Source organism: Panthera tigris, chromosome B1 (assembly GCF_018350195.1).
Source record: "Panthera tigris isolate Pti1 chromosome B1, P.tigris_Pti1_mat1.1, whole genome shotgun sequence".
NCBI classification, from domain to species: Eukaryota; Metazoa; Chordata; class Mammalia; order Carnivora; family Felidae; genus Panthera; species Panthera tigris.
In genome coordinates, this window is record NC_056663.1 from 2868571 (window position 1) to 2890033 (window position 21463).

Consider the following 21463-nt stretch of genomic DNA (forward strand, 5'->3'; position numbering starts at 1 on the left):
TTTCAAAGCCATCTCATCATCGAGCTGTGAAGTCACTTGATCACTTAAGATGGTGGAAACATTTTATTTCAAGGTTCATTACCTCCCAGTTTTGGTTATTCCTCTAAATACTACCTAACGCGTTAATGTACTTTTTATTTAAAAAGGCAAACGAACGTCAAATGTGATATCAAGTATGCAAATAGTTCATACACAGAGGTGGCATGGAGAAGAAATATCACAAAGTAGGCCTACTAGCTGAGGAGGCTGAATGCGTTTTCTTCTGTTTTTGTCTCTAAAATCTAGTATTATTTGCCCATGATGCATCGGGTCACTGAACAGGGTATTGTTACGTGTAGCTATTCAGTGACCAGTCACTCTGGAGAACTGCCACGACAGTTCAGCGAACAAAAAACATCACGTCATGCAAACTTTCAAGTAGAAATCAATATGACAATTGCTACTGTGTGAATTAAGATGCATCCAGCTATCCCAATTTTGACAGTTAAAATATCACGTGGGCATCCTCTCCGAATCAATGTATCTCCGCAAATATACGATGAATCAGGGTACGTGAAGCCATGCGCACATGTTCGAGTGTCACTTGCATTTTATACTTACAGAGAAACAGGGTGAAATAAAAATGGAATACCTCATATCCTCTGGAGCTATTCTGTATTCCGAAGTGTGGAGTGCCGGGGTCTGGGCAGCTGTTATGAGCTGGATCTGAAGTGCACATAAAAACAAAACAAAACAAAGAGCGCCAGATACGGTTACCCTAGGGATTCTAACATTTTTACTCAAAGGTCATAAAAATTTAAGAAAACTGGGAGGGTCCGGGTGGCTCCGTTGGTTAAGTGCCCGACTCTGGATTTCGGGTCAGGTCATGATCTCACGGTCTCGAGATCGAGCCCCGCATAGGGCTCTGCGCTGAGCCCGGAGTCTGCTTGGGATCCTCTCTCCTTCTCTCTCCACCCCGCCCCTGCTCATTCCCTCCCTCTCCCTCTCTTTCTCTCTCTCTAAAAATAGACAAAGTATAAAAAATTGAGAAAATTATATTTTGGCAGATAGGTAAGATGTTTTGCATTAAAGTTAAAAATCAAAGTAAATTGCTATTTTCATCTTCTTTTCAGACTTCTTTAGGTATTCCTCTTTAGTTCTTTATCAGATTCTAAATTGCTCTGTGTATTATTTTCTGTATCAGAATGAACACTCTTTTCCATTTTCTGGTCAGACATAGTATACTGGTTGGTCCACTAATATGCTGTCTTCCATAATTATTATGATCCCTCGGTTCTTAAGGAGTTCACTAGTGGTCATCTCTTTCAGTCATCCATTACATGATTGCACATTTCTTGAGTTAATTTTCCTCGAGACTTCAAAATGGGAAATATATTTAGTGCTTCAAAGTTGAGGCCTATGGTAGACCAAAAGTGACATTTCTCTCCCCAAAAGTGTAGGACTTGAGCAATGAGGAGCGTGTAGCTTTATTATTTGCTGCTCTCTAGATGCTCGTATGAAAAAAATCACCTAACTTACAAAAAAAATTGTTTTCGAGAGAAACTAACCTATTGGAAGGAAGAAAACCATTTCTTAGTATAGAGATAGGAACCGTGTAGCAACGGTTTAAATGAAATAGCAGTAAACATGTCTATTAATAAAAAAAAAAAGGCAGTGCTTCAAGGAAATTATTCCTGAAGCTCTTTGTGTTTAAGTAGTAATCAGTCAATTTCTTAGAAACCATGACTATAGATCATTAATTGTTTACTACAAAGATGCAGAACATCTACTCCTTGGCTCAGTACAGCTGGTGAAAAAATTAACCCATCAATCAACATGAATCTGCAGCCATGAGGTATGAAGAAAATTGCTCTTAACAGAAATAAAGGGTAATGTTTCTCTGCCACTAAGAATTTGACTTTTGACAAATACAGCTTGTATCTGAATCCTTTCTAGGAGACAGAAATCCAACATAAAAAGGCAGGGCTTAAATCATATGGAAAGCGTCTTCTGACTTGTAAGTGTCGTTGCCATATTCCAAGGTCACGAGAACGTCGTGCCCGACTCCTTCCACCACTGCTGGTGTGGGTGGGTCAGTAGGGACTGGCCAGTGAAGACAGACTGGCACCAAGGGGATGACGCCCAAACAACAGCCAGGCCGTCTTCCCGGTGATGGTGGCTTTGGAGAAGGGCAATGACAGTGTCTTCAACAAAGCTGTCTTTCCCTGAAAGAATGCTCCTGCCACTTGAGGTGCAGACAGGGAAACAAGACCTAAATTCAAGTCCAAAGTTGATCTGTAGGATTTAATTGGAGTAGCCGATGAGGGCTTGCCCAATGAACCATCTGTGGGCACAGGATCTGTGAAGCCACAAACGGTCCCATTTTAGCGTGCGGGTCCCCACCCCCGAACACCCTCGTGGTGGTCTTGCCAACGTTCCTACCGATGCAGGTGGGCTGGGTGCCGCTCCACGTGCCGTCGGCCTGGCAGGTTCTTCTCGAGGACCCCACCAGTATGAAGGGAGGTTTGCACTGGAAGAAGACTTCAGATTTATAGGTGAAGCTTTTGCCACTGAGCCGCCCCTCCGCGGGGGTGCCGGGGTCTCCGCAGAACACAGCTGTTGGAGACAGCAAGGCAGTCAGCCAACAATAGGAGCTGCCGCATCGGGTCAGCCCACTCGGGTCGCGTAACTAGGGTCTGCGAAATCTTTGGGGACAACTATTAAACTGGGAAATGACCGAGGGGCAGAATGCGCATTTGAGCGGGGAGGTCTCAAGCGTGAACGCTTGCATATGGTAGCATGGCTATAGAGGACACGTCGCTGTTCTCCTCACACTGGGAGCTGAGGGTGCTCCTCATGGTCCAGTGCAACGTGACCCAGGAACAAGCATTACTGGGGGACTTACGTAGGCACTGGGGCACCTCCCCTTTCCACACCCCACGGCCTTCGCAGGAGAGGATGGCGGAGTGAGAGGGCTGGAAGCCGTCCACGCAGCTGTAACTGATGCTGGACCCCCAGTGGAAATCTGCTCCCTCCACCTTCCCGTGCTGTACTTGAGGAGGCTGGCCACACGTGACAGCTGTTTCAAAGAACAGACGAGACTGAACATCCGGAGCATCCGCCACGACCCTAACACTCACAGGATGCACGTTTTAATTCTACCCGGATCACAAAGGACATCTACCTAGGGTTGTTTTCTTTTAATACGAGAATTATTGAGGAAGACAGCACATCGAGATAATAAAACTTTTCTCCAATATTTCTTCATTAATTTAGATCAAGTACATAAGAGCACAGCAAAGTCACAACATATCACACGGTGGAAGAAAGCAGGATTGAACATGACATTCTCAATACGTACAAGGCCAAGAAGGGAAGAAATACTCGTATTCAATGTATGTCTTTTCATGATGGTTCTCAACAACAAATCAAATCTGGGCTTGCTTATATGGCATGAGTACAGACTTCTGGATTTATATATATAGTTGGCAAGCTCTGTGTTTTTTTAACACATAAAGATATAATATGTGAAAGACATAGGCTGTGGACCCATTTGCCGAATAATTAAAAACCAAGCACTTGCATGGTTAAGAAGATTCTGTGGAACACCACCGCCCAGTGTATTATATCAGCCCTGAGCTGACGGTGGGGCCCCCGAGCAGGGACGCAGTTCTCACAGATGATGAGTGGTTGGCATGGCCCCAGGCAGCCCCCTTAGAGTCTAGCCATTACCCTGAAGTGCAGGGGGCTGGGGACTGTGATCGACAAATCTTCTTGGAAGATCCAAGAGCTTTCTGGATTTTTCACACTGGAGGAGGCTTGCCAATGACAGAAGGCAGCAAGAGAAGGGACCCAGGTGTATACTCTCACCTGCATTTTCTTCTGCGTGCTCACACTCAGGCATTCTCACGTCGGAAGACACAGTCACACATGCACAGTCAGCAGTTGGAAATGAGCCTCTCTGTTATCTCTCATCTATTCAGTTTTTTCAACCAATATTTCTTGAGAGTCCACATGTGAGGGGGTAGGGGGACACGTGCTCTAGACAGGGGATATCAAGTGAGAAGTCCCCTAGGAGGGAACAGTAATGAGCGACGTGGTTTCACAGAATCACGTGAGGAGGTGACTAGCCCCAGACGGGTTCAGAGGGAGAGAGTGGTCTCTTCTGGAAGGGCCTGGTTGCCCACGGAGTTCCTTCCAACTGCACTGGCTGTTCAAAAGAGGAGCAAAAGTCTACAAAAGCACGTGACATCACAGAGACCAGTGCAATTATTGGTCGCTGTCATGAGCACGTCACGTGACTAGATGGCTCCTGACACTAGTCTGTGACTTTCAGTAAACGTTTATCCAGCGCCTGCAACAGACACAGCATTAATGATGGCTGGCGGAAGACAGGAGCCTCTGCGATCCTTACGCACCGGTAGGAGGGAAAACGTGGCCCACCAACAGGCCCACGTCGGAAGGGAGAGGGAGCCAGGTGGTTGAGCACCCAGCTCTCACGGAGGCCTCACACTGAGCTCTGTCCACGCAAGCCCCAAGACCCATCTGCCTCTCAGAGCCCACTGAAGATGAACGCTTCCTCACTATCAGTTGCCAGGGTCCAACTCACAACTCCCCCAGAACTGTCCGGGTTCCTAGTCCAACAAAGAGCCAGCCACTGCATTTTTGTTTGGGGCCAGCCACGCTCAAGCCCCACTTGTCTCCCTGTGCCCCTCCTGCCCCACTCTGGCCCGGCTGATAAGGAAGCTGGCACGTGCTCTCTCCAGTGCTGGCAGAGGAGCCCTAACCATGCAGATCGCTGTCTTTGGACAACTGTCTCCAGCACCACTGTTTTCTCACTGTCAAAGCCCAGCCCTCAGCTACATCGTTCAAGTCACATCCACTGGCATCTCCCTGACCTTCTCTCCCTGAAAAGTCCAACCCCCAAGTCATAAACCTTTTCTACCACCTCTATATTTGTAGGGCATCTTCAGACTCAGTGTCCGAATCCCAGAGAACATCATGTTTACCAACATGGTCCGCCATTATTTGATGATTGGCTTCTCTAAGTGGAGTTTAAAGTCCTATAATTATTCTTCCCCATCATACCTGTCTTAAGCCTTAATAAATCTGGGGTTAACAATGTTTACCGAGAGAGAGGACATCACTGGGATTCAAAATACTTAAGACTTAAAGGTTGTACCCCATCATTTGGGAGCTGATGTCTCCCAATCTTGGTTTGTACACTGAGCCATTTACTAACTCTGCTAGTCTGTTTTCCCATCTGTAAAGCTGAGATTAATGTATTAAGAAAATGGCAGTGATTTTATTTGCAAATGAGTTCACGAGAATTCCTAGCACATAGAGGACATCATAAATGCTTGCAAATGCAGTGAAATGGAATTCAACAAACGCTTCTGTGTCAGCAAGACCAGAAAGGTAATGACACAGACCTTTGCAGGTGGGTTTGCTGTTATTCCATGTACTGTCTTTGGTACAACGGATGGTGGATGATGTGACAGGTTCCAGGAGATAGCCAGGGTCACACTGATAGCTTACAGTCTTATTGAAGGTGAAATCCGTCCCAAACTGGATGCCATTGGCCAGTGTACCTGGGTCCCCACAGCTTATAACTAATGAGCAGAAGACAAAAAGCATTAGAAAGGTAAAAACAAAAACAAAAACAAACATTAAATGAATTCATTATGGTTTCTGTTCATGTTACTCCCCTTATGCTGATATTCAAAATGATTAAGCAGTGGGGCGCTTGGGTGGCTCAGTCAGTTAAGTGTCTGACTCTGGGTCTCGGCTCAGGTCATGATCTCATGGTTCGTGGGTTTGAGTCCCACTTCGGGCTCTGTGCCAACAGCGCAGAACCTGCTTGGGATTTTCTCTCTCTCTCTCTCTCTCTCTCTCTCTCTCTCTCTCCTCTCTGCCCCTCCCATGCTCACTCTCTTTTTCTCAAAATAAATACAAAATTAAACTTAATGAAAACAAACCAAATTGATTCAGTAGTAAATTGTTACAGCAGGATTGTCCTCTGTGTGCTGTTTGCTGACTGGTTGTCGGGACACTGTGTTTGGAATCGCTTGTTTCTATTTGATCCTGGTTGGCTGTGGGGATGCCGGCTGCCATCTCTGTCCAGTCCTTAATTATGTACCATGTGTACTCTCATCACAAAGTTAAGGACAGAGACAAAGGCTGCGATCAGAGAATAAACGCTTTTCTTACTTCTCTGCAAACGAGATGTTCTACAGAGAGGACAAACCTTGACTTTTGTTGGCCCCAATTTTCCAACGTCCAACCCACTGGCCAATGAAAATAGCTTTGGGGGCGCCTGTGTGGCTCAGTTGGTTACATGTCTGACTTTGGCTCAGGTCATGATCTCACGGTTTGTGAGTTCAAGCCCCGCTTCAGTCTCACTGCTGACAGCACAGAGCCTGCTTTAGATTCTCTGTCACCCTCTCTGCCCTCCCCCTGCTTACACGCATGTAATCTCTCTCTCCCCCCTCAAAAATAAGTAAACGTTAAAAAGAAGAAAATATTTTCAACCATATAAATAAGAAGGTGAAGAAAGATCTAAAACTGCCTAATAAATAGAGCCATCATATATATGTAGACCTTGTTTTTGCCATGTGTTAAAAAAATCAATAAAGTATTTAACAAATAAACAAATTTTTCTCGGTCAAGTCGGTGACGTCCTTGGGCCCACATGACAGCTGTTACTAACTTGTACAGTCGGGGGCTGTGCCGGTCCAGGTCCCGTTGGCTGTGCAGTGCCGAATCATTAACCCCGAGGTCTTGTAGCCTTCCCAACAGGCGTAGATGACCGAGCTGGAGAACAGGACGCCGTCACTGCTGACAATCATGCCGTTGGTGGGCGTGCCAGGATTCCCACAGGACACAGCTGTGAGCGACAGTAACACATAAACACAGTGAGCTCCTACCAAAATGATCAATACAAGAGACCAGAGGTTGTCAGTGTCGTAGAGGACATGTTTCTTTTTAAGAAAATAGGACCTATTGCTATGAAGATGTTGAATATATATCTTACATTATGATTTGTACCGTTATTTTATCGATGAGTTACAAATGTGAAAATTGTCTTTTCATAGTATTCTTCCTAAAGTACTTCAAAACAAATTAAAAGATGAATTAAAGCACTAAAAATTCCAAGACTTGCTTCTTTGGGATTTCACATGTTTATAATAATAAAAAAAAAATTTTTTAAAGGATTTTTTTTAAAGGATCTATCTGATATCAGCAACTTGGAAGTCACGCCCTTCACGTAATAACTGATTTTTTAGAAATCTGGTCAAATCGGGTCATATTTCACATCTGTAGAATTCATTTTGGAAAATAAGTGATGCCTGAGGAGTATGAGTGAGTACTTAAACTGTCTTGTAAAATGGTCTCCTCATTGTTACCCCAACCAACGGCAGCTGTTTTAAGTGGCCTTGGACAGGCTGCACTCTGTTTCTCTCTAGATGATCCCAATGCCTGTGCAGGCATTAAGATGCCCCCTAACGATGGCAATAATGAAAGGCTGGGCAACAGTTCTAGGCCCGGTGTACCCCCCTCACACTTTCTTAGCCCAGAAAGCTCAGTGGCTTCTGGGTGTGTATCATGTGATGGTTTTAACCCATAATAGGATTTTCTTGACTTTTGTACTCGCGTTTATTTATCACAAAGATTGTGTTTTTTTCTCCTTAGCACTCCCACATGATGCACAGCAGGTAGACATAGAAAGAATATGACCTTTCGTTGGACGCTCACAGCAGAATGTATCCTGAGACCATTTCTGAGAATGGCTGGAGTGTTTACAAATGCTCCTTCCTATTTAGTTGTGCCACTTTCAAATCTAGCATTCAGAACAAAGATAGACTCTTTCTAAAAATGTGGATGAAAACAGGGGCACCTGGGTGGCTCAGTCGGTTAAGCATGGGATGTTTGATTTCAGCTCAGGTCATGATCTCACGGTCCATGAGACTGAGCCACACACTTGACTCTGTGCTGACAGTACAGAGCCTGCTCGGGATTCTCTCTTCCTCTCTCTGCCTTTCCTCTGCTTACACTCTCTCTCAAAGATACACGTATATACTAAAAAAAAAAAAAAAATACAGAAGAAAACAAACTGACTACAAAACTTACATAGTATAGAAGAGACACTGTAATGGACGTGAAGGGAATCGCCGATCATATTGTGCTGAAAAACATGCTGACCCTGAGGTTGGACTTGATCGTGTCTGACAACTACAAAGCATGCATGCTGGTGCTTCTCTGTCTGTGCCCATGACAGACATGAGTCCACCACAACCCTCTTCCCTAATGGATCTGGTGTGAACTTACAGTCTTTCCTAGCACGGATCTTTCAGCATTTTTCTGGTTGTCATTTGAAATGAGATCTATTTGCCAATAGTGAAGCAGATGATATTTAACATTGAACATCTGAAGCCCAAAAGTCTTGTGATGGCTATACTATCAATCAAAATGTCATGTTGCCAAAAGCCCAGAGGCTGGACTCTTCGAGACAATTACTCATTCATTCAACACATGTTGATCCATCATTGAATATGTGACATTTGTTGTTTGATGTACCAATGAAAAGCCCGACAGAGAAGAGACTTGTATTGATCCAATTCGTAATTTAGCAAACCAACCAGACAACCATGTTCTTACATTTTATTTTAACCATAACTACGATTAAAATGTGTAGCAATTTTCAAATGTCACCTGAGAAAGATAATGCTAAAATGGGATGCAAGACACAGGTGAACATATTTGAACTTAATTTACAGACATATATGTTGTCAGGGTAAGAATAACCATCATGATAATGACATCCTAATGTTTAGAAAGTCCCTCAAACAGGGGTTCCTGGGTGTTTAGTCATTTAAGAGTCTGACTCACGATGTCAGCTCAGGTTATGATCTTGCAGTCTGTGAGTTCGAGCCCCATGTCAGGCTCTGGGCTGACAACACAGAGCCTACTTGGGATTCTCTCTCTGTCTACCCCTCTCCCCCTTCATGCTCTCTCTGTCTCTACAATAAAATAATAAATAAAATAAAATAAAATAAAATAAAATAAAATAAAATTTTAAAAAGTCCCTCAGATAACTGTATCCTGCAAAATCAAATTCACAGTTAACTCTTTTTTTTTTCCCCTGACAAGGACAGTTTCACTGATGGTTATGCCCATGAAAATGAAAAAGAAAAATGAAGATTGGAAGTTAGCCTTAAAATGTCTGTGTTTGCATTAATGCCTCCATGACATAGGAGGACCTCCACTGAGGAAAAACAAGAGATGACATTTATAGTCACAGAAGGGAAACAATATATTCTATAAGTAATAAGTTAAAAAAATTTAAATACATCTTTTCTTTTCAGTTACATGTGGTTAATGGGACTCCTTTTGGTAAAAGATCATTTTCTTTTACTTGATTTGTAATAAAAAAGCCTTAAACTCACTCCAGAAACCATGTATTATCTACAGATGCTGGGACTGTTCAGGCAGCACTCTGCATTAGGGACATGGCTGCTAAATCGAGTTAAATAGTGTGGATTTGAATCTTTGCTCATACAACTTAAGTACACATGAGCCATCAAATCAAGTTATTGACATGCAGTGTCCTCACTGCAGAACGGGTATAATAAGGGTAGTTACTCTCACTTTTCATAAGATTAAACAGAATGCATGCAAAATGCCTAGAAGGCAATCTGACTTCTTAGTAGCAGTAAAGGTAGACGGGGTGGCTGATGCTGTTGTTACCTTCATTATAAACATTGTGCTAGCTTGTCTATTACCTGGAAGAAAGGTAGGCTTTATCATCAGCTCCTGGGAAAGAGGATTCAGTTGCCTAAGGCAACTAAAAGCAATGAGGCCGTTATATCTAAGCAACTTCTTACGATACATCCATTTGAAAAGTTTAGTTGATGAGTCTATGATTACAAGCCTGGATGGCTAGCAAAGAAAACATGATCTGAAATGATGGAAATACATTACAAATGTAAGTTCTTTGACACTTAAGAGTTTTTAAAATATTTTTATTTTCTGTTTCATAAACTCTTCTCTTTTTTTTTTTTTTTTTTTTTTTTTTTTTTTACCATTTATTGAAATGCCCCATCAGGCTCTAATGCCTTTAATAGATTCAGGGAAGGTAGTTCATCAGGTGGTAGATGGTCTCACCGGATTGAATACAGTCATAGCCAACACTGGCGGAAATGCCAAAGTCACTGGTAACGCCCTTTTCTGTAGAGAATAATATGTTCCCCAAAGGTTTGGCTCTATGATAACAAGTGAGAAAAAATAGCCACAGATTGCCCAAAAAGATTTAAACGTGTGTTTGTGGGGGTGTAGGATTAGCCATACATTCCTAGCCATCATTTGTTATTACCGTGAGTGTGAATTATACTCTTACTCAACTTCCCATGATTTCTGAACACCGCAGTTCTGAGGTAGTCAGTTTTGTAGGGCATAGCATATTTGGGCACTTTTGCCATATTGAAACATTTCAGCTTCTCTCTGTACACAGATTTTAATAGCCAAGTTTCTAAGGATTTTATAAGAAACACTTGACTTTCTAACTTTAGATAAACCGAATGCTATTCTAAAAATACTTTGCATGGTCTGACTTAGGTACATTTTGAAGTAAAATCCAATTAAGCTCTCCTAATCAAATAAATGGATTCATTTATGATTTGCTCGAATAGAACCCATGGTGTTATATCACAGCACCAAAGTGAGATTCCTATGGAAAAATATCACTCACTCTTAACTGTTTTAAATTTTTTCACCTTTTAAATGTGCAAAACTAAAGTGCTTATGGTAAACCTGATATAGAATATACAGTCCCAAGTGAATGAGAATTCCTTTTTTTTTTTTTTTGTATTGTTTATTTCTGAGAGAGAGAGAGAGAGAGAGAGAGAGATAGGACACAGGCAGGGGAGGGGCAGAGAGAGAGGGAGACACAGAATCTGAAGCGGGTTCCAGGCTCCGAGCCGTCAGCACACAGACCCACACGGGGCTCAAACTCATGAACTTTGAGATCATGACCTGAGCTGAAGTCAGACACTTAACTGAGTGAGCCACCCAGGTGCCCTGTGAGTGACCATTTTTAAGAGAATATGAAGGCATCTAAGTCAGGTTTGTTCTGCTTTTGGGAGCTGTATTTTCCCAACATATTTGGTTAACTTTTATCCAATAATTTATCAACCATTTTTCTGCCCCACTCTTTCTCTGTCCTTCTAGAACTTCAATTACAAGTATGTTAAACTGCTTGATATTATCCCATAGGAAATTATTAGGCTGATGTTGTTGTTTTCTTTTTCCTTTGTTTTCAGACTGGATCCTTTTCAGTGAACTGTCTTCATGGTAACTGACCCTTCTGCCATTTTTAATCTGCAAAGCTTATGTAGCAAAGTTTTTATATCAGATACTATAGTTTTCAATCCAGACAATCCCAGAGTTTCCATCAGATTGTTTTTTTATTATTTTCATTTCTTATGAAGATTCCCTCTCTGTTTATGATGCTAACATACTTTAAGTCCCTGCAGATATACTTTCTTAACGTTTATTTATTTATTTTTGAAAGAAAAAGGGGGGTACATGTGTGTGTGTGAGCATGCAGGGGAGAGCAGAGAAAGAAAGAGAGAGAGAATCTCAAGCAGGATCTGTACTGTCAGCACAGAGCCAGATGTGGGGCTTGAACTCACAAACCGTGAGATCATGACCTGAGCCCAAATCAAGTGTTGGACCCTTAACCGACTGAGCCACCCAGGTGCCCCAAGTGCATGAAGATATTTTAAATTGATGCTTTAAGTCCTTATGCGTTATTTTCAACATTTGGGTCATCTCAGGATCAGATTCTATTTCTATTTGTTTTTTCTTTGCTTGTTTGATTAGGGGTCATGTCATTCTGAGTTATGCATATGTAGTTATTTTTTATTTATGCTGGACATTGTGCACAAAATGATGCATGGATTATGTCCTTCCAAATGTGCTGGAGTTTGTTCTGGTGGGCTTTTAAACTAATTGTACATCCTTTGGGTGTTGCCATCAGTTTCATTATTTTTTAGAGGAGATCTATTCAGTCTTAGTGCTACCATGTTTTTGCTCTTAGTTCTAGCATGTTACACTTGTTTTAGGGAATGGTACATATTCATAATGCATGGGGCTTTCTGGGCATCTGTGAAATGTCCCAAGTGCACAGTAAGAGCTCTGACTGGCCAGATGTCCAGTGTTTCTCAGTAGGGTATGACTTCTAGTATCATGAGTCCACTCTCAACTCTGCAGCAGAAGGTTGTTGTATCAATGGGTCTCACCTGTTCTCATCTGCCTGACCGTGACCCAAGTCACCCAGTGAACATCCACCAGACTTATGGGGCTCTCCCATTTTCAGCCAGCCATTCTCAGATTCCCTGTTCTGTAAGTTCTGTTTCAGTAGCCTAGAACAATTTCTGTTGCATCACCTCACCAAGCCACCATACCACCTGAGTTCCACTTTCCGACTGTGCAGTAAGAAAAATATACCAGGAGATTATGGGCTCACCTCACAGATTCCTTTTCTCCTATGGAACACAGTCATGCACTGTCTGTTGTTTAATAAGATAAATGTCTCACATATTTTGTTGTTTTATAGTTGTCCCCAGAAAGAAGGCTAGCCTACTGGCATTCAACACGTCATGGAGTAAAGTGGATCTCTTGTTTAATTTTAATAATCTTCAAATATATACTGGACAGACAATTCCCAGGCGTAGTATAGAGGGAAAAGGTTTAGACGAAGCGTAAATGTAGGTTACAGAAGTCATGTACAACTTTGAGGTAACATATTATAGAGTAGAAAATACTCTGGTTTGGGTGAGAAAGATGTGCTGTCATGCAAATTGTAATATTCAAATTCTCCAAGAGAGGGGGAAACTGAGAACATTGTGTCTGAGTAACACTGTGTCTACTAATTTAGAGTCACATACTTTAGTCAATACAGGGAAGTGTCATCCTGTGGCTCACAGTGGCAGGTGGCATCCCACCATTACTATTCAATCATATTTGAGTTAAGTCAACTTCTTTAGGGCCTAATCTTAATATTTACAGTAACTCGATATTTACGCTAACTTAATATTATGCTAACTTGATTGTGAGAAGGTGATTTGCAATAAAAAAAATACCTTGGGTTATTATATACACACATCTCTTTACCTAGATATAGATACCTCTAGGATAATCTATTACTCTGATGAGATTATATGCACACATATACATATGCATACACATATATAAGGTATATATATTCACATATACACGTACATATATAGGATTGCACTTCCTATATGATTTTATCAGATTATAAGTAATAGTCTGATTATATCAATACATATATATTATTTTCTATTATTCTATATAATACATATAACAAATATATTATTCTATATATTAAATGAGACATGAGCAGATACCAGCGTACATGGCACAGAGAAAATGAAGATGAAGAAAACTTGGTTTATATTTCTGGTACTGATATTGTTTCAGTTTATTCAAGTCGGTCAAATTATATAGCAAGTGTTTCATTCATGTAAAGATGGATATTTAATTTGTGTACTCATTTTAGACTCAAACATTAAGTAGCTGAGAAGTTTGTATGAAAAAAACCCTACATTTGGAACATTTAAAGTCTTATCTGTCTGAATTCTAAGTCAGTTACTTTCTGGGCTCTAAACAAACTTGTGATACCGCATCCCACCTTGGCTGAAGGCAGGAATTGCCAATACTTGGCATGGGGAGGTATGCATGGTGTTTCTACTGGAATTACCGAGGCATCCTGCCATGTCCACTTTTGCCTCTCAAATACTGATGCAGAGAAAATTCTCTCCAAAATATGATGCACAAAATCAGCCAGGTTCTTTCAGAATACCTGCTTTGGACAGGGGCCACCAAGAGATGGGAAATAAGATGTGACGTGAAGACTATCTCGGCCCACAGAAGTTACGGTCAGGGATTTACACCCTTCTACTCACTGTTCCTTTTCCCGAGCTGCTCATTACCAGCAACCACACAATGCCACCAAATCCCACAGAGATTATTATCAGAAGATCAGAAACCTCTTCTAGGTTATAAACATTCAAAAGGCAAGCATCTGGGTTAGATGACCTGTTGAGCACTCAGAACATCTCCATACACCCAGCCATGAGTTTGGATGATCCCCTTACACAAGTTGGAGGAAAGTAGTGTAGTGACACAAAGGTTCCATCTCTAGGATGTCTGTGGAAATCACTGGCCATTTTAGAATGAATTACATGGTTCCAAGTGCACAGGTTGACTTTCAGACTGGACCGTACTCACCTTCACAGACGGGCTGCAGTCCTGACCATGAGCCATTGAGCAAACACGTCCGCTCAGGAGAGCCCCTCAGCTGATAACCCATCTCACAGGAGAAACGGAGAAGGCTCTTGGCCTTGAGTTCATCTCCAAGCCGGGATCCATGTGCTGGGGTCCCCGGATCCCCACAAAATCCAGGATCATTTCCTATTGAACGCAGACACAAATGGTAATACAGAATTCTGTTAGACTTGTTTACCACAGCTGCTAAGTTTAAGGAGAGTGCAAAGTCACTCAAGTGCATTACAGTCATACTGCATTCTGGAGATCTTCTAAGAAAGACTTTCTCGATTGTAGCAACAAAGTGGAGAACATGAAGAAATTGTTCCCGTGTGAGTAAACAACCTAGCTTATTAAAATGCAGTATGACAACAGTTTATATTCTCTGGAAGAAGTAAAATCCTGGGAATGATGAACGCAGGGATTGTCCACTGGATGCATCAGTACAGAAAATGAAAGGGAAATGGGACTAAGTTGTATTGTGTAAAAACCAATCAAATGAGAGGTTTGGTTCTTCTCAATTATGTCCAGAGCTGATGATTCACTGACTTTTATTTATTTACTTAAGAATTATTCATGAAAGAATTAAGATGACGTTTTCAAAGGGGGTTGATGGAATTATCAATTTCCGAGACAGGAAAGATGTGGAAGAACTGAAAGGAGGTACGGAGAAGGAATCAAGAATGACCAGGGACAAACTGAGTCCAGGTAGGCAGGCCTCTTGGCCAAGGTGAAAAAGAACTCCCGGGACTCCCACAGGAGGAAATGGGAAGTGACTGGCACTTGAAGGTATCGATGAAGATTGGAGATGACCAGATGGCACACTGGCGTGTCTGTACCATGACACCACATCGTAAGCAATTCCTCACCTGTACAGTGGGGTAGTGCCCCACTCCAGTGACTATCCTCTTGACACACTCTAGTGCTGTTGCCTACAAGATTCCGGCTCCCTTTGCACGCGTAGTGAACTACGGCACCATATGTAAACAGTTCTCCAGTTAGGATAGCATTGGCAGGAACCCCTGGGTGTCCACATGATATAGCTTAGGAAAAAAAATTAAAATAAATGATTACATCAGTCCCGTTGAAGTGCTTACGTTGGTAAGTCTCCCATACAGACACCCATACAAACATCACCTATAAAATGAAAAGAGTCTAAATATACTGGCAAATGCCTGCAGTGCCCCATAAATGGAAAATACCATGTCCCAGATGACAGTCCCCCACCTAAATATCCATATATTACTGAACACAAGGAAAGGGTCTGTCAGTGAATCTTGTTTTAGCTTTGTTTTATCTTAAGGTAGTTTTGCTTAAGATAAAAATTTCCATGTAGGCTTTCAAAGAGAAAGTCACTCTACCTACATTTTTTCTCCACCTGCCTTTAACTTTATTAAAAAATAAAATCAGTATTATATATACAAAATGTCACAAGTTACCTAGATTCCTGAAAACTATTTCCATGTAACTCTACAAGTATATGACTATTACTATGACAACCTTATACTGGCTTCTGGGGAGAAAACTCTGTTGTATCTGCTTACTCTTCCAGTCTGTGGATCCAGGAAGACCCTTTTAACAATTTTCCTTGGAATAGGTGGTGGTCTAACATGTTGAATTAGTAGTAATAATAAATTAGCGATGAACTTTCCCTCAGTATATTCTATACAATAATTTCAGCCTTCCTGTTCATTTCTTTAAAATGATGCCAAGTCAGGCCTATAATCCACTCATAAATTATCCTTAAAAAGGAAAATTCCAGAATCCAGATTAATGTAGGCTAGTGAAGATTTAGCTCTCCTTTTCTGTAAAGTCCCAGCTTCGGATTAACAGTGGACAAATTTTGTGCGGCACGCAACTCTGGCAGGACTCAGGCTACAGACAAATTATTCAAAGCCCACTGATTTAACACCCGAGCGTCACTGCATTTGATCACTGGCAACCCAAAAGTGATATCAACCAGAGAGGTAGATTTAAAAGGCGGAAACACATTAGGCATCCCCTGAGTCACATTCGCCCTTATATCGATATGGTCTTACGCTGACATCCATTCACTGGTGAACAAGATTCTATCTAGATGGAGTCCTAAAAGGAAGCTAATTAGGGCTGAATTAGTAAACGGTTGGCAAATGACCAGTTCCAGGTGAAATTAAAAGAGAAAAAAAAAGCAGCGAAACAATAGCAGTAACAAGAGAGATGAAGCTTAGCAGCTGTAGCCCAAGTACAAGCAAATGGCCCCTCAGAGAACCTGTATCCCCAGGCTCATGGTAATTCCGACTGTTAATGACAGCAAGCGGTGGGAACCAGCCACCCAGGAGGATGAGAGTCACTTACAACCTAGTTCCTGGAGATCTGGAGCACACTGGCATCATTACAAAAACTAATGGAAGTCTCACATCAACCGGGAAGATGCAAAAGAAATGTTTGGGGAGGCAGAGACAGAAAAACTAATTTCTCTGAAAAATTCCCGTGTGTGAAGGCCTAGAAAACCAGAAAGCAGCCAAAATATGATGAAGATTGTAATCAATTTATAGATGCATTTTTGAGCGTATGAAGCTGTGCATTTGATTTTGAAAGAAGTCACGCTTTCTCCATAGAAACTAATTCTCTCATTACAATTAGAATTCGAGACAAGTTTCCATGTAGATTGGGAGGGTTGTGAGGGACACTGAATTACAGGAAAAACAATCTCCAGGACTAATTTATTCTAAAAATGTACTAAAAACGCTATAATGCAAGAGGTAAGACAGATTATCACTTTTTTCCCAGTAAATTCAAGATGTAATTGTCATTTCCCACATCCTCTATGCACATAAAATGAATACGAAGAAGATGACATTTTGATTTTAAGGACTGTTTTGTTTCCGAATGATTTTTAAAAGGCCAAAAAGACCCCTTTTCCTAAACCGTCAGACTGTTGGAAAAAGAGGATGTCTTTAAGCTAATGGACAATATGGTCTATCAAGTTAAAAGAAGGTTAAGACTGAAAGCTATTTGGGGAAAATGTATTCTTGTTCATCTACGTGGTCGAAAAATACTGATAATGTCGTGAGAGGGGCCACATAATGATGACCTATCATTGTGTCTGCCTAGAAATACTGCCTCCGTTCTTTAGGGCAATATGCTTTCCTCTTAACCATATGGGTCAGGAGGAGGATACGGTCAAGAATCTATCGTCCTTATTGTAATAAGCAAACACAGACTCAGAATGAGTCCAACCGCTGCCCCAAACACTGGCTCTGCTTCCTTCTGAAGCTGGTGTCAGAATTTGCTTATGTCCCCTCTCCTTTTGTGACCCTTGAACTTGTCTGAGTTGCATTTTGTGATTTCTGGCCAATCAATAAAGATATCATAATAACTTACACAATCTGTAAAGACTTATTTTTTTTTTCTTTTCTCTTTTGTTCTGCTCATGGTCTTACAGGGCTCTGTGGCACAAGAATCCAAGATACCCCTCACTTACTCAAACACTTGGGTAAAGACCGATCCCATAAGCCATTCGCCGTACAGGTTAAGGCAGAAGATCCCAACAAGTAGAATCCCTTCTTGCAATGATACATGATACTCATTCCGTATTCAAAACTCTCAGGGAAATTCTGTTGCCCATGACGAATGGCGTTTTCCACAAAGCCTGGATCTGAGCAGTTCACCACTAGGGGAAAAAGAAAAAGTTACACATCATTTAGATACACTTATAAGCAAAACAGATCTGCAAAGAGGCCCCACTCATCATTTTAGAAAGGCTAGAAGATGACACCATCACAGCTGAGGTTTATCATAAATGTTCTTCCCTTGACAAATTCTACTTACTGCTGGGGGCCAATATGCTTCAAAAACTGTCAAGCAACGTACCTGCTACTACGGCAGTTTTTACAACACGGGACCGATTCCCTGTATTTATTTCCTGATAACAGACTTCTTCAATATCAAGTCTAAAAACGGTTTTCTTGGTTAAGATTTTATGTCAGGAAAATGTTAAAACAGAACCCACCGAAATTAGTTTAAGTATTTTTACTCGCATGTAATGTTTCAGGACAGTCGGTGACACACTAATCCCTCCCCCCCACCCCCTGCCAGCATTAATTAATGCTTCAGTATGTGTGCCTAAAGTAATTTCTGCTATATGTGGAATGCAAACAAAAATGACAATTCTTCCATCAACGCTTAATAGAAATGTAAATCAAGCCAGCCTCTGATTTCAGCCTCTTCCCCCTTTAGAAACAGCCCCGCAGTGAAACAGTCCGCTGTGGCACTCAGGACATGCTCTGGTTAATCCGAATGGCACTCTATTAGCCTGAATGCCTGTTGGCATCTGTAAGGGAATTAGCAATGTGCTTTCGCAGGTGCAGAGGAAAAGAAAGAACCCCTGATTATCTCGGGCTTTGACCCACCACACCAGTGAATGACACAGCTGCCGTGAAAGCTGCACTCTCTCCAGATATTTCTGGCTCAGAAAGGGGCTGTTGAACTAATTCTCAGGCAGTCGGTGCACGTCACGGGTCCCAGTGCCTGGGGGCAAAGCCTTTCCTTATCTGTGCATTTGATTTCCGCTTGGTAGTAAGCAAGGTGGAGGGCAGAATGGACATTTACAAAGACCCTTTTGAGCGCTGTCACATCGTAGTCTATGCTTTTTAGAACAGTCCTGAGTTGAGAGAAGAAAGACTCAAGTTCTCCCGAGCCAAAAAAGCCTGTGTGTATGGAGCACGGCAAACACCGCACGCTAAAATTATAACCGGACCCACTGACATAGCGGGGATTAACCTCCTGGAGAAAGTCTAACGTACTAGAAAGACTGATGATTTTTTATAACCTGGCATTTCGAGTTGTGTGTCCAGCCCAGGAGACAGAGATAGTTTGCTAGCGATACACCTTCATAAGCAGCAAAGTGCTTCCCTGGCCGGCATGCCGCAGACACTCTGTGTTCCCGTTCCCGTCCACGTTCCTCTCGGCAGCCAGTCCGAAACATGGCATCAGGGTCTTCCGTCGTGGACGGAGTGAGCCAGGTCCCGGACGCCTCCGCCAGGACACCCAGCAGATCCCCAGTGCTTCACAGGACTCCGCACGCCCTGGTTGAGCTCCTACTTTTCTCTTCTGTACTTTCGTGTTTTGCCCCGGCTTTCTTCGGTATAGGCCAATCGCGTGGTGGATGAGAAACAGGAAATGTACAGAGCAACTGTCATGCAGGGTCCAGAGCTCAACAGAAGGACCCAGCTGGAGATGAGAACACGGAGAAGAGGGAGGCCATTGGCAGAGAGGTAGTAATTAGTGATGCTGAGATCCCAACTGCCTCCTTCTCTCTGCAGGCCAAGGGATGGGCTGTTGTCTGAGTTCCTCCGTGGCCAGAGGACGAGGATTTAGATTACTCGACTTTCATGCCCAACGGCTTTGAAACCCTGGGCTTGGTTTCTCCCCAATGGCCCCTCTTGCCCATTCGGAGGAGAGACAGGAGTGCCCTCATTACCAGCAGCCACTGTGGGACTTGGGCTGCACAGAATCGTCTAGAAGGAGCACCAGAGTGCTGAGTCCCAGGCACCTTCCCTTTCTTTCACCCACTTCATCACCCTTCAAAGGTGCTTCACTTTATGAAGAAGTAAAAATGCTTCACAATGATCATCGTTGCCTGAGCGCCAATGGACAAAACTGAATTGTTCCTTATGTTGTAAGAGTTACGTCTACAAAACCCTAAATCTGCTCGTACATTTCTTCGGTCTTGTCCTATCACATCATTCCTGGGCAGCTGCAGTCAGACACATCCATTTCCATTCCTTCTGATTTATTTCGGAGGCTCCAGTAGGAGATTCGGCTGTGTATCTCTGCTGGGGGTAGGAATAACTTAATTTAGCAGTCTGTGCCACAGGGGGCTCTGAGATGGTCCGTGCCGCGGTCGCACGAGGGTGTGCTTGGCCACATGGAAGGCGGGCTGCCTGCGGGAAGAATTCGCGGGTGTCTGCGAACAGCTCTTCCATCCGGGTCCTTCCTTTACTTTTGCACGGGATCCCCGTCTCGGGGTCCCATGGGCCCAGGCCCGCGTGAGTTGCAACCGTGAGCTGTCAGCAGGGTGGAGGGGATCAACTTCCTTAAATGTTCTCCTCACATGTGAAATGACCCACGAGGTTGATGACGACCAGCCAGACCTGCTGCAAAGACCTGACCTTCTATGCTTGCCACGTGGAGCCCAGGAGAGGGTAACATCGGGGAGAGAAATCAGTATCTCACGGTGGAGCTCTTCATCTGGTCTTAAGCTGTCACTAACCAACACACCGGGAGCCAACGGGTGGACTTGAGGTCCAGGTATTAAAACGTGATGCAGAACTAAATTCCATCAGCTAGAAGGAACGAGATGCCCTAGACACTGGCCCAGCAGGGAGGAGTTCAAGAGGGGGCACAAAGTGTGTTCCCTGGGGACCCTTGGGTGTGTCAGAGGGCAAGGGAAGACATTAATATAATGATCAGTGGCACGCCTGAGGTCACAAGGATGGTCACTCTAGAACTAAGTAAGGATTAGGGCTCCTGATTACCTGTCCAGTAAAGCATATTTATAAAAATGCATGAGTATTTCTTGATAACATGAATCCCAAAGGGATCCCCTCCACTGTCTTTTTTTGTTTTTTGTTTTTTGGAGAATAACTGCTATAAATTTTAGCTTCCAAAAATTCTGTAGAGGCTATGTATGGAGCCTCTTCTCTACACATAATCTTTATTCTTGGAGAAGTTATCTGGAAAAATATTTGAGCAACATAGAGAGACAAAAAACATTGCACATCCGGGGTGTCTGGGTGGCTCAGTTGGTTAAGCTTCCGACTTGGGCTCAGGTAGGTTCGAGCCCCGCGTCGGGCTCTGTGCTGACAGCTAGGAGCCTGGAGCCTGCTTCCGACTGTAGGTCTCCCTCTCTTTCTGCCCCTCCCCCACCATGCTCTGCCTCTTTCTGTCTCTCAAAAATGAATGTTAAAAAAAATTTACAAATAGCACATCCTATGATTTCTGCTTTCAACATGTATTCTCTTTCAAACTGTTTTGAGTAGTAACAGTCCATTTTATCCAACATTGCCCTAAATCTGCTCGTGCATTCTTTCTGTCCTGTCCTATTGAATTAGTCCTAAACAGCTGCAGTCAGACACAAATATTGCCCTCATCT

At 42.7% G+C, this 21463-nt stretch overlaps 1 protein-coding gene across 1 annotated transcript in view; it reads right to left on the bottom strand.

Annotated features, from left to right (window-relative positions):
• Positions 1-21463, bottom strand: part of CSMD1 (CUB and Sushi multiple domains 1) — a 669247-nt gene that overhangs the window by 24064 nt on the left and 623720 nt on the right. Inside the window, exons 50-57 of the mRNA XM_042982757.1 lie at positions 17792-17980; positions 15198-15371; positions 14293-14475; positions 6689-6865; positions 5412-5591; positions 2885-3058; positions 2422-2595; positions 632-705 (exon numbers count right to left, since the gene is read on the bottom strand). Coding sequence (XP_042838691.1) covers positions 632-705; positions 2422-2595; positions 2885-3058; positions 5412-5591; positions 6689-6865; positions 14293-14475; positions 15198-15371; positions 17792-17980 — 1325 coding nt within the window. The remainder of the gene's footprint in view (positions 1-631; positions 706-2421; positions 2596-2884; positions 3059-5411; positions 5592-6688; positions 6866-14292; positions 14476-15197; positions 15372-17791; positions 17981-21463) is intronic.